The sequence below is a fragment of the Humulus lupulus genome, chromosome 3 (genome assembly GCF_963169125.1).
Source record: "Humulus lupulus chromosome 3, drHumLupu1.1, whole genome shotgun sequence".
Taxonomy (NCBI): domain Eukaryota; kingdom Viridiplantae; phylum Streptophyta; class Magnoliopsida; order Rosales; family Cannabaceae; genus Humulus; species Humulus lupulus.
The window spans coordinates 40877441-40894318 of NC_084795.1; the positions used below are offsets into that span (position 1 = coordinate 40877441).

The 16878-nt window shown below is 34.1% G+C and overlaps 1 protein-coding gene across 1 annotated transcript; it reads left to right on the forward strand.

Annotated features, from left to right (window-relative positions):
* The first annotated feature begins 744 nt into the window (after positions 1 to 744).
* LOC133821073 (MLP-like protein 34) lies at positions 745 to 1627 on the forward strand. The gene is made up of 2 exons (XM_062253582.1): positions 745 to 1187; positions 1270 to 1627. The coding sequence occupies exons 1-2, from the start codon at positions 998 to 1000 to the stop codon at positions 1542 to 1544; spliced, it is 465 nt and encodes a 154-aa protein (XP_062109566.1). The 5' UTR covers positions 745 to 997; the 3' UTR covers positions 1545 to 1627.
* Positions 1628 to 16878: the final 15251 nt, after the last annotated feature.

Below are 16878 nucleotides of genomic sequence, written 5' to 3' on the forward strand. Positions count from 1 at the left end.
AAAACATTACTAAGCGAATAAAAATGAATATATTTATTTTGCACATATTGAGTTAGTTATGAAAATCCCAAAATTAATTGTACATGTATTTGAAATATTTTAGATAAAACTCGGGCAAGCGATTACTCTCATAAACATTTAGGACTTTAGAAGTTTAAATGACTCATAAATTTATAGTTTAAATTAAAGATCACGAGAATAGTATATAAGAACAACTTTGTTGTGCAAGGAAAAGCGAGCTAGCTCGCCACAACTTTTGTAACATGTGAGAACTACCTTGGCGACTAGGTTTAAACAACTCTTCAGCTTTTGCCAACAAATATTTAACTGTAGACGTTTCATTAATATTATAACTGTTGTATTTATTGACTAATTATCAATTGTAACAGTTATTTTAACGACTGAGTTCTTTGTAACGTTCACCTACAAATGCTATAACTAGGTGGACCCAAAGCAAAAGTGATTGATCACATTTTAAACTCGCAGTGGATATAAACTCAGTTGGCTAAATCACTTACAAATTCTCGTGTCTACTCAAGTGCTCCGGGTTTAGTGTTGTTACAACAATCCTCCAACAATCAAATGGAGAGGAGTAAATTGTAACACACCCTTTGATAATCATAGTTTAATCGATATCTCAAATGTTTTATTTTCATACAAATATTTGGAAATCATATTTTTATCATCTTCTTAAGCGTAAAAGCATAAAAGGGGAAAAAGCATAGACATGGGGTCTGATTGGGGTTTCATAAATATTGTTATTCTTCTTCACCAAAGCACAACCCAATAATCGATTCCTCTTTTATAAAGTTTTTATAAGAACCACTCAAAAAATTCTTCTGGCCATGGATGAATAATAAATTGATAAAATTGGTTTCCTTTCAAAAAAAAAAAAAAAGTTCCTCTCCTATAAAATGCTGGGACTCAAGTAGGAGTTTCCAAACCACAGCAGCATTTAATAAAATACACAAAACAGCAGCTATTGTTCTCAGAAATTATGGCCCAAATTGCCAAAATGGAGTTTAAATTTGAGATCAAGTCCTCTGCTGAAGGGTTCTATAATATTTTCATGTCCAAACCTTTCCTTTTTCCCAAAATATGCCCCAGCTTGGTTAAGGACTTTCAACAAGTTGAGGGTGGCTGGGGCTCTGTAGGGTCAGTGAGGAAATGGGTTTACATCTCACCAGGTTAGCAAATAATAACAGACTGTTTATTTCAATTTGATATCCATGTATATAGTGATTAAAACTTGATTACATGTCATGTCAGGGAGTTCATCATGTGAGACCCACACAGAGAAAATTGAAGCTTTGGATGAGAAGAGTAAGTCAGTGAGTTGCAAAATGGTAGAAGGAAGCTGTTCTAAGCTGTACAAGAGCTACAAGTACACAATTGAAGCAAGTGAGAAGGCTAAGGGGGGTTGCATATTAAATACTATCATAGAATATGAGAAGCAGAATGAAGATGTTCCTCCCCCAACTATGTATGCAGACATAGCTTTTGCTATCTACAAATCCATTGATGCACATCTCATCAATAGTTAACCCTTTTTTATCTACTACTATCTGTGACACCAGATATATATGTATGATCTTATGATCATGAATAAATAAAAGCAGTTTATGTACTTACATTTACACATTTAGTTCTGTGATGTGCAGAGTGTGATAAGATGATGATAGGGCCACGAGCACAGTGATTAATCGTCCAAGTTGATCTAATTAATACAATAGGACCAGCATAAATATATATACTATTGACTAATAAAAAAGTCATGTAAATAGTGGGGGACATGTAAATAGTGGGGAGGGTCTTCTAAGATAACTAATAATATTTGATAATTCTGGGTTATAATTACGCTTGGATGATTTGGTATAATAATTAAGGACTTGAAAAATCTATTGATTAATAATAAAAATAAAATTGAACAATTTAACACAGTTACTTGAAAACTTATAGAATTATATGTATGTTCAGATTTGCATCATAGTTTAGAATATCATATATTATCACACATATATACGTGGGATTTTGTTTCTTAATTTTACTACAACAATGACTTAAATACTTCCCTAATTATTTTCATATATTTTTTTTGGAAAGATAATTTGAGGCATTTTTTAAAATTAAAGTTATAGCTAGTCAAAGTCAAATTGATCATTACAACTCACATGGCTTAAGTTTAGCCTAATTAATTTAACATATTCTCTGCAAAAGTTGAACCGGACCCTTTATATTATAAAACAGAGAAAATGAATAGAAAGAGTTGAGAGAAATGAGAAACCTTTTAATTGATTCTATGAAAATACTACAAGGTGTAGTATTTATAGCTACAGAAAGTTACAGACAGTAACAAGTGGTTACAAAAGAAACAAAATGTAACTAACTAAGACTAAAAGCCACCGATTGCAATTGCTCGAGTAGCAATCAGCTGCTCTGTAACAAGACTAACAGACTAACTACTTAACAATCGTATTATTAAGCACTTAATACTTGTTGGGGGAAAGTGAGATTACACCAATAATATAATATAATCTATACGAAATTTCGCTTGAACAAAGTCCAATAAAAGATAAGAGAAAAGAAGTGCGAATTCTAGTTGTAAAATAAATCCTTTGATCTTTTTGAAAGCTTCAAACCCTGGATATAGAACACAACTTGAATCTTTTTCATTGATGGAGAATCAAAACCAAAGCTTATACATGAGATGTATCATTACCAAAATTCTCTATTTTCTAGCCCTTCGTAGATGCTTGAGGCTTTCTCTTGTAGGAAATGAAATTAGGATTGAACAAGCCTTGAAATTCAAAAGACACACTTTCTTTATGAATTTCTTGGAGAAAACTTGTGATATTTTTTAGAGTTAAAAAGAGAGAGAGGTTAGAGATAGAGTTGAAAATGTGTTCAGTCCTTAACAACTCTAAATGACTCCTTAAATAGGTTAAGTGTCACGACCTGAGCCCTAGGCTATGACAGATATGTAATATCCATAATTTGGGTGATCAAATGTCAAACTTTGATCCTTGTTGGAAAATAATCCTTATAAATGATCATTTAATTTATACTATACTGACCATAATTATAAGTCCAAAAAATTATAGAATAACTCCTATAATTATATATAAAAATATTGGTGATAAAAGCATGATCATCTATCATTATATATAGAACAATAATATCCCTACAGTTATGTAGTCACCAAACAGTTAAATTTAATGAGTCATAAAACACAAAAATAATACTTAGCATCCATCATTCTTCATTCCTAACTATTACATAGCTAATTAAGAGATACATACCATAAGGTTCCAAATTAAATACATAAACCATATTTAAAAGTTAGGACTATAACTATAAATAGAACTAGGCTAAAATCACATCGGCTCACCAATAAATCACCTTATCCTTACTTGTATCATTTGTTTCCTGGAAGGGTTGAGATATAGTGGGGTGATAGCTTATAAATCCCAGTAGTAAAACAACTAATATCAAATGACCAATAGTTTAATAAAGCCCTTGCATGGTTAGATTTGAAAACAAAACATATATCGTCATGTATAAACCAAAAATATAGAGAAAACCACAAATAATCACAAGAGACAAACTGCATGTGCACATCACACCATCCACTAGATCTTTGGTTCCTGATACCCATCATAGAAAAATGATATCCTAAAATAGGTAGTCGTGCTTGATAACCACCACAAGGGGTGACTCAGATCACATCATGTACATGTCCGAGGTCTTTATACCTATAGATGAGTGAACACCTGACCTACCTATAATGGCATAGAGACTAGGTCGTGAAACAACAATATGTACAAATCATGATCAATATGAATTTCACCAGTATAACCAAATGTAGGAAAATAGAATAACAAAAGAACATATTCCCTTTATTTTAGAAAATTGGGCAGCATAATGGCTGCATGTGAATAAAACCCAAAAATCATAACCTGCATAGGTAAGTATACAAAAATATATTTGGCACTCAATGCCTTCAGAATAGTCGAGAAAAACATGCACATTAAGTTTCAATTATTCAAAAATTTTATAAATCATAAAATGGGAATAACTCTAATGTTATTCGATACATATAAAATAAGTCTAATAACTAAGTTGAGTCCTTACCTCCTTAGGAACGTTATCATTTGTCCAAAGAGACGATCTTAAGCCCCTTATTCCTAGGTTTCAAGTAGGTTAGTCAACTTCAAAGTCACTTTGCCTACAATCCTCAATTGAACAAACAATTATCATCATCGTAATATACTCTTCAAACTAAGTCCAACGACATATAGCATGATACCATTCAAATACAGTAAAACATCTCACCTCAGCCACGCACAGTGGCAGTTCGCGGTGGCTAGTGGTGGTGTTCCGACAACGGGGATGAAAATTAAATTTCTATATATCAAACGATCCTCTCGATGAGTGCATCACAGAAGTACAACCCATTTTCCCAAACGACCACCGGTGTTGCCGGAAAATGCTTCCAAAGGGGCGGAGATCCAAAAATCTTACCGGAGAAAATTGGCGAGTTGACTGGAATGGTTTAGTGGGAAATGTTCCTCTCATGGTGTTGATTCCAATGGTACCATCCACTCGTCAAACAGATGTCGAAGCTGGCTGAAATGTCACCTTAAAGTTTTGACGGCGAAACTTTGAAGCTCCCGTTTCGGTATGTCTTAGCTCTGATTGCCACCAAACTTGGGAGTTGTCATCGTCACCATTCTAGGGTGCTGTAGCTCTGGTGCATGGCAGCAATGGAGTTCAGCGATGGTTGGGTCAGGGACTCACCGTGCGTTATCGTGGAGAGAGAAGAGAGTGAAATGAAGAAAGAAGAAAAAAAAGAGAAAGAGAGTGGAGTTAGGGAGAAAGAAGGAGAAAAATAGTATGCTTTTGACTTAAAGTGGGTCCTACCACTTAAAAAATAATATTTTATCAAATAAAATTTTGGGTTTTTACATTAGGAATTGTTATTAGTTCCAACAATAGGATTGGAGCATTTAAAATTGTGTTTTAGAGCCAAAAAACACATTTGTATGGATGTCTCAAGCGATGCATTGCCACTTAGTAGGCGATGTGTCGCCTGTTTTAGGCCTTGGACTTTTTCATGTTCAGGCGACGTGTCGCCTCTCAATAGGTGATGCATCGCCTGAATGACTGTCCAAAGTCTCCAAAATGTGTTTTAGACACCTCGAAATGCTCCCAAACTTTTTGGATATTCTTAGATACCTCATTGTATCACTTTATACCAAAACTTACAATTTTTAAATGCCTACAATAAAAATTAAATTTCACATCACCATTATGTGAAAATCTTTAAGACTAATACTACTTTAGGCTTTGTATTTTAACCAATCATAAAAGTACTCCTCCTCAAGATAAACCTCATATGTTCATAAGTCCCATCTTGCCAATCAAGTGATGAAATTGGGTTGGAAAAAGAGCTTTAGTGAACACATCTACAATATGGTTTTATGTTAACATGTGATGTGGCAATCAGTCTCACTATGCTTTGTCATTTTGTGAAAAATAGGGTTAGTAGCAATGTGTAATGTTGCTTAGGGTTATTCACCTAAGTCACGTCTTTATGTCCAGAAAGTTATAAGGATTAGGCAAATGTCCCAAAATAGTTTAAGGACAATGCTTTAACAAAGTTAAGGTAAAAATGATAGAAATTACTTTAATAAAGATTGTATTATAATATGTTTTCTTTTGATTGTAATACTACTATCAAATAGATGGACGTGATGATTATGACACCCTCATGGAAGGTATCCATGCTGAGATGGATGAGAGATATCGAGATAGAAAAACTAAGTGGATACCCACTTCAAAAAGGTCTACAAAGGACCAAATGATTGGGACCAGGTCCTAAAAAATCCACCAAAAGATGTCAACAACGATCACTGGAAAGAAATTTGTGAGTTTTTCATGACTCTGGAGTTTATTGCGCGCTCACAGAAGAACAAAATCAACCGAGACCAAATGAAGTACTCTACAACACAAGTCACGAAATCATTAGCGACTCATCACGAAAAAGTAATTGGAAATATCAACTTAATAAATCTATATTAAATTATAAGTTCTATAATATTCTCATTTTCTTTATTAGTTGAATTGGAACCTCATTGAGGAGTGGAAGGAATATCACTGGATGAAAAAGAACAAGAAGTTTGTCAACGAGTGCTGAATGAGATTATGTAAGTTTAACTTTATTATATGTCAATTCAAATAATTATGTTTTTGTTTTGTTTCTAATGTTTTTCTAAAACATGAAAAGATGAAGTCAACTCTTAAAGATGAGACTCAGCAGACAATTGAATCTGTTACTGACGATTCTTCCTTGGTCGATCAAATGAAGATACTACACCAAGTTCTTGGTGAAAGGCGTGGCCACGAGCGAGGAGTTGGCTGCAAATTAAAGGGTAAAGTTTCAACTCGTCTACACTCAGTCTCAGGCACCACCTCACCGGTCGGCTGATGATATATGTGAATTGGTTGATATGGTGAAGACCATGAATGAGCAACTTCAGTACATGTATCATCATTTTCCACCTGAAAAATAAAACGTCCGAAAACAAACGTGGAGATGCAAAATACATGTCAACGATTTTACTAGAAGTATGTAGATTCGTCTCCTGAACCTCTCAGACACCTCACATGTCTCAAGGTTTAGCTTCTTAGCTTTTACCAGGTCATCTCGACATTCCTACACCATCGTGGCCGTCTCAACCTTCGGCTCACCCATACATGTATCAATGGTCGATGCCTTCGTATCCCCAGGCTTATCCTCCTAATATGAGCAGACTTTCGTCACAACCCCTGCCTCATATGAGTGGACCTTCGTCTCAACTTCCGCCTCCTCATATGAGTGGAACGTTGTCTCAGCCTCCGCCTTACCCTTATCCATACATGTATGGAGTTGGGGGATTGTTACCTCCACAATATCCATGGTCGATACCTCTGCAGACACCACACATCACAGACTTGGCAGGCACCGTAGGCATCAAAAGGGGACAATACATACGAAACCGCAGATTTGAGAGATTATATCTTAATATTAAGCAATTACTTTTAATTAATATAAGGATATTAGTTTTGTAATCTGAAAAAATTATTATTTTTATGCATAATTAATTTGAATATTATTGTTTTTATGAATTAACAAATATGTTTTTTTATATTTTATTTTAATAAATATTTTTTAGTTTTTTTTGTATAAAACTATTAGGGGAGAATTTTTCTACCCCTAATAATACCAAAGTCGCCTTTAATATTGTATTATTAGGGGAAAAATTTGATTTTGGGAACACCATCATTAGAAGCGACTTTTAGCGTATTAAGGGCGAAAATGTCGCCCCTAATATTGTATTATCAGGGGCATCGTTTGATTAGTAGATGCGAAAATTGATTCTGGGAACACCATTATTAGCGGCGACTGTGAAAGTATTAGGGGCGAAAATGTCGCCCCTTGTAGTGCCCCAAATTTCCTAATAATGTTTAAGACCTTGATTAGGAGGCCGGGAGGGCCATAATTGATTTATTATGTATTAAATAATAATATACATATTTAGGTGTATTAAATATGCATGTGAAACCATTTTTGATTAATTGAGTGATTTTCATATTTTGGCCATTTTGGGCATATTTGGTATATATGTGATATGTGTGTGTTGCTTTATTATTATTTGGTTATGCCAGGGTTACTCAGCACGAGATGATCCTAGGAGGTAAGCTAGTGGGAAAGTCACAATAGGATTTATTCTTGACTCGGAGTGAATCAATGGGTATTTAACATTACCTAGTTATTGGGTAATGGGAATAAGAATTTGATGATAAATTGGGAGTTAGTACATTTAGGGGAAAATTCTGGAGCTTTTGACTATTTTGCCCCCGGGGACGTTTTCGGGACCCCAAGTGTTATGATTTGTTTGAGGCTACTTAAGCTTGAAGTAACCTTTTAAGAAATAAAAAAGAACGTTCAGTAAGTTTTCTCTCCCTCAAAGTTCCATTTTCGTCTCCTGATCGCATTTTCGAAAGAAACTTGAGTCCTAGGACTCAGATTCAAGTGAGGATCGAGGCATAGCGATCCTAGGAAAGATTAGAAGCTTATTAGCCGGAGGATTTAGTTGGGGAACAACTCAATTGGAGTAATTCAAGTTTTAAGTTCTAAGTTTTTAAAGTTCTTAAGCTTGAATTGGACTTTGTGTTTTGATGAGTTTTTGGTTGAATTGAAGCTTGGGTTTTGTTGGTTTTGGATCATGGGGATGTTTGAGAACTTTGATTTTTGAGTTTGGAGATGTTTGGATAGGTTTTTGGAAGGTATTAAAAGGTTAAAAGCGGGGTTTTTGGGCTGGTTCGCGGTTGGGCCGCAGCCCTGTTCTAGGGCGCCGCGGCCCAAGCTTGAAGAAGGTGGAGGAGGCTCTGCCAGGGGGTGGGCCGCGGCATGGTGCATGGAGGGCCGCGACCCTTAAGGGAAAAATTTCCAGAATTGTGTTTTTGTCTTGGGAACTTAACTCCGATGGCCTGTGATCGATCCTACTACCTAGTTGAGTGGGATTTGACGTCCCGGAGGTTTGGGTTGGGTTTGGAAGTATTTATTTATTCATTTTGATAATGTTTTATATTATGGTTGTGACTAGGTTATCACTAGGGGATTAGAATCAGGATCGTGCTTGTGGCTTATTTATTGGTAACTTGTGCTTGGACCAAAGGTAAGAAAACTGCACCCCATATGTGACATGCATGGTTTATTATTGAGGCATGTCGAGTATTTAAATGTGATGCATGAGAAACATGTGATTAGGGCATGCCATGAATATTGAATGTGAGACTGATCAGAGCTTGAGTCTCTGTGTTTGTGCATGATCGTAATTATGCTAGCAACTATTAAGTAAGCATGATGAATGCCCTACTTTTGGATATTTGACATGTGATATATGCCTGGTAGCATTGCTTACTTGTGTGTGGCACTGACTAATTAGTCAGAATCGGCATTGGTCGCGTGTTATTGACCTAAGAGTCAGAAACGGCATAAGCGTCATGAATGCAGAGCTGATAAAATATTAGATCTAATCGATATCGGCATTGAATGACTCATATGGAGTATTAATGCTGGACCGACCCTAAGGTCGAAGAAAACTAAAGCGCTTGACTAGTCTATGACTAGTTACTCAGAGTCAGGGCCAAAGGCCTAAGTGACTGTTTTGTCACATGGCTAAGGGAGCGGAATCCCATGTTAGTGACTCTGTAGTCACTCGTTTAAAGGTGCAGACCCCCTGATAGTGACTTGATGACCTGTTGATCAGTCACTCGTTTATTATGTGAACTTATTTGCATGCGTGATTAAGGTTGTTATTGCTAGGCATGCACTTTGCAAGAAAAAGTACTATTAGAGGCAACGTATGTTGCCCCTAATAACACTAAAAGTCGCTTCTAATGACATCATGGGCGACATGTCGCCCCTAAACCATCGCCACTAATGAGTCGACCCTAATATTCATTATTAGCAGTGAGAAACTAAGTCTTCCCTAATAATCAAACATTAGGGGTGTAATGCCCTAAACTCCAGGAACCGTTACGGTGTGCCTTTTAAACAGTGCTAAACTCGCTAATCGAGTCATTTAGCCATAATCGTGTAACTAAGTATGATTAGCGGTTTAGGGATTAAAATTTTTGGTTAAGATATAACGTTTTATTAGAATGTTTACTGTATACATTGGGATCCCGAAAATATAATTTAAAGGTCTATTACAAGAAAGTATTTACAACCAGCCGATCTAAGCGACAAAACAGGGTTTAACCCTAGTTCCTCTTTCAACCATCGACAGTGGCAGTCGTGCAACCGCATATGTACGCATCACCACCTAAGCTCTCCAACTCAAGGATGGTCCAGCTTTCTTTTGCCTTTACCTGCACCACATAGCATCCGTGAGCCGAAGCCCAGCAAGAAAACTCAATATGCTCATGAACAGTCATATCATGACATCAAGATTGCCTGCACTCAGTTTTAAGTTTGGTTTAATGGGAGTACGAGTACTAACTGGTTTAGTACCCAAACTATCGATTATTTCAATAATTTGTAATACATAAGGTCTTTTAGAGACAAAGATCCCTGATTCTGTCCAAGCCACCTCTAAACCAAGAAAATATCGCAATTCTCCTAACTCTTTTAACTTGAATCTTGTGTCTAGGTTTCTTTTAAGTTCCTCAATGGTTTGTGATTCAATAATTCAAAGAGAGTTTTTTTCTTCTTAAGTAAACGAGATGGATTAGTGCGATGAATGATATGAGTGGTTGTGATAACACAATCACCCCAATAGGGTACACGAACACGAGGCTAAAACATAAGAGCACGAGCAACATTTAGTAAATATTGGTGCTTTCACTCAATGACATAATTCAGTTAAGATCTCTCCACACAAGAATAAAAGTGTAAAATAACAAAAGATGAGAACAACTCTTTAAATTGAAGCCCAAAAGCATTGTTTGAGCGTACACTTTTGATGACTGTACAAAATTGAGTTTTAATCATGTTAATAAATTTTGGAATAACTTGCTTGGGCTCACTCTTGGTATGTAACAAGTAAAGCCAAGTGACTGTGTAGAGTGGTCATCAACAACGGTACAAAAATATCTTCAAGGATTGAAGCAAACAAATACTTCTTATTTTTGGGTTTTGATGTTGATTGTGAGTTGACGCCAATACTCTAACTATAGGTGTCAATCTATCCTTGTTTTGATATTTTTTTTATATGCAAGTGTACACCCCCAAACTTAATCCATTGATTGTATTCGAGTGATGATTCCAAAAGTAAAAAGGATACACAACACAAAATAAGCCAAACACAACGACGAGACAACAAACAAATGACAATGCAAGACAAAACACATTGGTTGTCTAAGCTTGAGTGCGGTGCGGGTATAAGTGGTGAAACTAAAAAAAATCACTATAACCCACAAGTGCAGTTAATTTTTTTGTATTAGTACAAATTCAATATGAATCTACAATGAAGTACACACCAATATTGCAAACATAGTCAAAATCAAATCCAAACACACATACAAAGATCAACATTGTAAGTATATAAAATATTTAGTAATAAATAAAATAAATTAATGATAATATATACAAATATCTAAAATATTATATTCAAATATATGAAAGTTATTGCAGTTTGGAAAAATATCAAATTGTTAACTACTCTGTGCCGTAGTAGTGTGGTAGAAGAAAATTAACCTTCAATCCACATTGTGGATAAAATTAATTACATCACTGCACAATTTAGTTTATATTTGGTAGCTTCTATGCACTACAAAAAACTTGATATTTAGTCACAACTAAAAAATACTTGTCATTAAATATACTTATAGTCATAATTTGTGACAAATTATACTTTAGTCACAACAAATTATTTGTGGCAATAATTAAAAATTTTAAATCTATAATTTTTAAAGGGTCACAATATTTTGTTGTGACTAAAGTACATTTAGTTGCAATCAATAAACTTTTATGACTAAATGATATTTAGTTACTACTCTAATTTGTTATGAATAACAATTTTCTTTTAGTCACAAATGTTTCTACATTTATGACTAATTTTTTTAAAAATAAAATAAAAGATATATTTCTAAATAAAACAATAAATAAAACCGTAAATAAAATAAAACAATACTCGTCTCTTTCCTCTCTCTTTCTCTCTCTCTTACATTTTTTAATCGGATATCCACCGGCGATCTACACCTGGTCGCTTACTGAACATCGTTGCCGGCTAAGCATCGTTGCCGATCAAGTTCACGGACTGAAGCTTCTCTTCTTTCTCAGTTGCAGTAGAGTTTCCTCTTTTTTGTTTTGTCTCTTCTATAAACTCTAGTTTTCACAAGGACTACGTACAATGATCTGAGATATATATATCCATTTTTCCTATTCCAGCCAGGTTTATTTTCTCTCTCAATTTAATTTACAATTTCACATTTAATAGAATTTGCTTTCATGTTCAAATTAGGGTTCCTGATTTGGTTTTTAAATTTATAATGATTTGATAGATATTATGCTTCTTAATATGAATTGCTTATTAGTGGTGCTTCAAATATGCTTTTCAATATTTCATTTCGTTCTATATTCTGTGCACATATTGTCATTCAAGCAAATGTAAGATTGGATCCTTTGTGTATGTGAATCTAAGTCTGATATGTTTGTTGTATTTTGTCGTTCAAGCAAATATTATGCTTCAATTATGCTTATGAATTGCTTTTATCTTGTGTTGATTTTGTCAAAATGCATCCCTATAATTTTGGTCGAGGCTACACGTCCCAATTAAGATATGGGTTGGGGACAAATGAAGCAGGGCATGATACTAATCTCAAACATCATTTTCAATGTGTCTTGCTTATAAGAATAGTAAAACTAAATATAATTCTAACTGTTCAACAAAAGAATAAACACATCCACCTGGGGTGTTCTCTTTCTTCTCCCACTACCAATAACTTGCCTTGGCTATCAGATTTTGGCCAATTTTACTTAGGTTTTACCAAAAAACAATAATTAGCAGTATGAAATTGATCTGGGAAAATAAAAGAGAAAATAGTCATACTTGTGTTTTTTTTTTTTTTTTTTTGGAGTGAGTGACTTTGAGATATTTCCATCTCCATGATAGTGGAGAGTTCGATAGAAGTAGGCCGTTCTTGGACCAAACCAATATAAAACTCTTATGTTTTGTAGTGCTTATTGTTTTAGTTTCTGTGATTGTGTTGTGTGTGATGATCATTGTTATTCAGCTAAAACGTGCTTGGAGCTGAGAATATCTTGCTTAATATTTCAATCTATCTACAAAGTATCCAAATCTATGTTTATGGTGTGTAATTTGTCATCAAAAGCTTACTTAATCGTTACTTATTTATTTAATTTTTTTTCCATCTGTGATTCAAGCTTGTTATGGGGACAAATCTTGGTGTGGAATTTCCAAAATTTTGGAATTTGTCATCAAAAGCTGACTTAGTCGTTAGTGCCCATTTAACTTGTTGCATTAAACTTATGTATTACTATAGCTGGTATTATTGACCAAAGTATTGCTTGCTGTGATTCATGATCATTTGCATGGACACATTTATTTTGAGGACTTTAATTTCTTCATCAAAAACTTGCATGAAGTGAACCATTTGGCCTTAAAAAAATAGTCTAAGTAATTATGGTTGCACTGCTAGTATTCTTTCTGCTAATTACTCAGTTCTCTATTTCAAATGCTCAACTAAGGAATATTGATATTATTCGAGGCTACACATCCCAATTAAGATATGGGTTGGGGACAAATGAGGCTACACATCCCATGGATTTGCTATTTTCAATTCTGATCTAAGAAAATTAGTATTGGATTACATTAGATATATGGAAACTGGATTGTATTACATACACTTCATTATTTTATTTATTACATATACTTCATTATTTTATTTATTTATATAATTTTCTATCAAACAAAAAAGCCAAAGAAAATATACACTAAAAGGAATAATATAATCACTTTCAGGGTAGATTTAAATTGAAACTATTCCTTAAATAATTTTGAGAGTAGTGTTTCCTCTGTTTTTGTATGTGATGTTTAGCAATTCACTAATATATGATGTTTAGTAGTGGCTTCCCTCGTTCCGTATGCTTTTCTTTCATATATATATAAATATGTATATTGGGGCTTAATGCTTTTTAGTGTAACTAATTTGTTACTTCTTTGTATGTTGACCAGATTCATGTGCAATGTGCTTTTATTTCATATATATATATATATATTTATGACTCATGAGAGCGATTTGGCTGGGAAGAGAAGAGATTCTTGTTCTATGTCAAGAATAACAAGCTAAGAAGATATTTTCATTGATGCTTTAAGAAACAAAAAAGGCATTTATCAATTAACTTCTTGATTCTCAATTTCTCATTCACATTAACATGTTTGCTATTAGTTAATGTTAGTTAATAATGAGAGGACTTTGGCTTTTATTGATCTTGTGTTTATACTCATTTGATAATGATTCATTGTTACTATTTGTATTCAGGTTTGAAAGATTTGGTGTTGGACGTGTGTGATCCTTGTTTCAAGCAGCAAATGAAAAAGTCTGTTTATTACACAACATTTAATTGAATAATACATGAATGGATAAGAGTTGGATGAAAAATCGATATAGACTAAGTCATGAGTATGAAAAAGGAGTTAAATCATTTCTTGATTTTGCATTTTCACACAATGAATTGAATGATTTGATCTCTTGTCCTTGCGTGAAATGCAATAATGGCTTGTTTAAAACTAGGAAAGATGTTGAGGATGATTTGATCATACATGGAATTCAAAAGACCTATACCCGCTGGTTTATGCATGGGGAAAGGGAAATTGAAAATGTAAGTAATGCAAATGAGGACATTAGTAACGATTCAGATGAAGAATCAATGAATGATATTTTAGAGGCTCATTTTGGAGCTCCCAATATTAATAATTGGGTAAGTGTTGATTTTGATAGATATGAACACGAAGAGCCTAATGATGAAGCATCTAAGTTTTTTGGATTATTAAGAGATGCCAACGAAAAGTTATATCCAGAGTGCGAGAGATATTCGAGATTTTCGGCCATTGTTAAGTTAATTCACTTAAAATGTCTTAGCCATTGGAGTAACAAGTCATTACTAAGTTGTTGGAGTATTTAAATGACATACTACCGAAAGGTCATACCTTGCCAAATAGTTATTATGAGGCAAAGAAGATGGTGCAAGATTTAGGACTTGGATACATAAAAATAGATGCATGTAATAATGATTGCATGTTGTACTGGAAAGATAATGAAAAAGAAGAAAAGTGTCTAACATGTGGACTATCAAGATGGAAGATAGATGAAGAACACAAAAAGGAAAATAAAGTTCTTCATAAAAAATTATGGTACTTTCCTTTAACACCAAGGCTAAAGATTATACATGTCATTAAACACAGCTTCAGAAATGACATGGCATCATGATCGAAGAAGTAATGATGGGTTACTAAGGCATCCAGTAGACTCTAAGGCATGGAAAGAGTTTGACATGATGCACGAAAGCTTTGCCAAAGAACCTCGTAATGTTAGACTTGGGTTAGCAAGTGATGGATTCAATCCATTTGGTAATATGAGCAGTAGTCATAGTACTTGGCCAGTGGTTCTCGTTCCTTATAACTTACCTCCATGGATGTGCATGAAACAACCATATTTTATGTTGTCATTGCTAATACCTGGTTCTATAGCTCCAGGAAATATTAGTCGAGGAATTGAAAGTGTTGTGTGATGTCAGTATTAATACATATGATGCATTTAGAAAATCAAATTTTAAGATGCATGTAGCTGTTTTATGGACCCTTAATGATTTTCCTGCTTATGGAAACTTATCTGGTTGGGTAAATCGAGGAAAGTTAGCTTGTCCTAATTGTAATAAAGATACTCATTTTAGACACTTAAAGTACAGTAATAAGGAGTGTCACATGGGACATTGTCGCTTTTTACCCATCACACATAGATGGCGTAGTCAATATTGGTTGTTTGATGGCACCACCAAAAAGAATATTGCACCACATCCTCTTTTGGGAAATGATGTGCTTGATCAATTACGCTATCTTCAATTTCTTCCATTTGGAAAACAAAAACGAGAAGAATCTTTGCACAAAATGGTTGGAAGAAGAAAAGTATTTTCTTTGAGTTACCTTATTGGAAAACCTTATTGTAAAGAAACAATTTGGATGTTATGCTTATTGAAAAGAATGTCTGTGAAAAGGTACTTAGTACATTAATGAATATTGAAGGAAAATCAAAAGATAATGTGAATGCTCGACTAGATCTCAAACGCACGGGTATTAGACAAGCACTTCATCCAATACAAAAGGGCAACAAACTTGTGATTCCAACTGCTTGTTACACTTTGTCATCTAATGAGAAAAAAATATTGTGCGAGTTTTTGAAGGAGATAAAGATTCCTAATGGTTATGCGTCAAACATATCATGATGTGTTAAATTGAATGAATATAAGATTATAGGACTTAAGAGCCACGATTGTCATGTCTTGTTGGAGCGTTTATTACCTATTGCACTTTGTGGTTTATCAACAAAGGATGCAAGTGATGTTCTTATTCAGTTATGTCATTCTTTAAAGAAATTTGTTGTCAAGTGTTAAAGATGGATGATCTCAACAGACTTGAATTAGAAATTCCATTGATACTATGTAAACTTGAAATGGTATTCCCACCAGCATTTTTTGATATAATGATTCACCTATGTGTTCACCTGCCTCGTGAAGCTAAAATAAGTGGTCCTGTGCAATATTGTTGGATGTATCCAATTGAACGGTATTTGTTTTTATAGTTTTTCACTATGTTTTGTTTTATAGTTTTCCATTTTAGAAAAGAATATTTAGTCATATATATGTTTTTGCAGGTATATGCTTACATTGAAAGAGTATGTTCGTAACAAGGCACAACCAGAAGGATCCATTGCAGAAGCATACTTGATTGATGAATGTCTTACATTTTGTTCAAGATATCTCCATGGTGTGGATACTAAGTTTAACCAAGTTGGAAGAAACTATGAGGGTGTGAATTTAAGGTGTAATAAGGTGAAACTATCCATCTTTAGAATTGTCGGTTCTCCTATTAGAAGAGGTATAGACATGACATTTCTTGCATCAGATGATTGGCTCCAAATTTGTCTTTATGTATTAAAAAATTGTCAAGAAGTTCAACCTTTTGTCAAGTAAATATTCTTATTATGTTATTTCTATAGAAATTTTTATAGATATAAAGTGAGTGATGTATTTTTTGTCAAACAGGGACTTTAGAGAAGAACATGGGAGAAATGGAGATGAAAATATAGAGG

Bases quoted from the DNA above. Each gene is read 5' to 3' on its own strand.
- LOC133821073 (XM_062253582.1), top strand. From the start codon at position 998: ATGGCCCAAATTGCCAAAATGGAGTTTAAATTTGAGATCAAGTCCTCT. The intron at 1,188-1,269 runs GTTAGCAAATAA...ATGTCATGTCAG, and splicing joins ATGGGTTTACATCTCACCAG to GGAGTTCATCATGTGAGACC.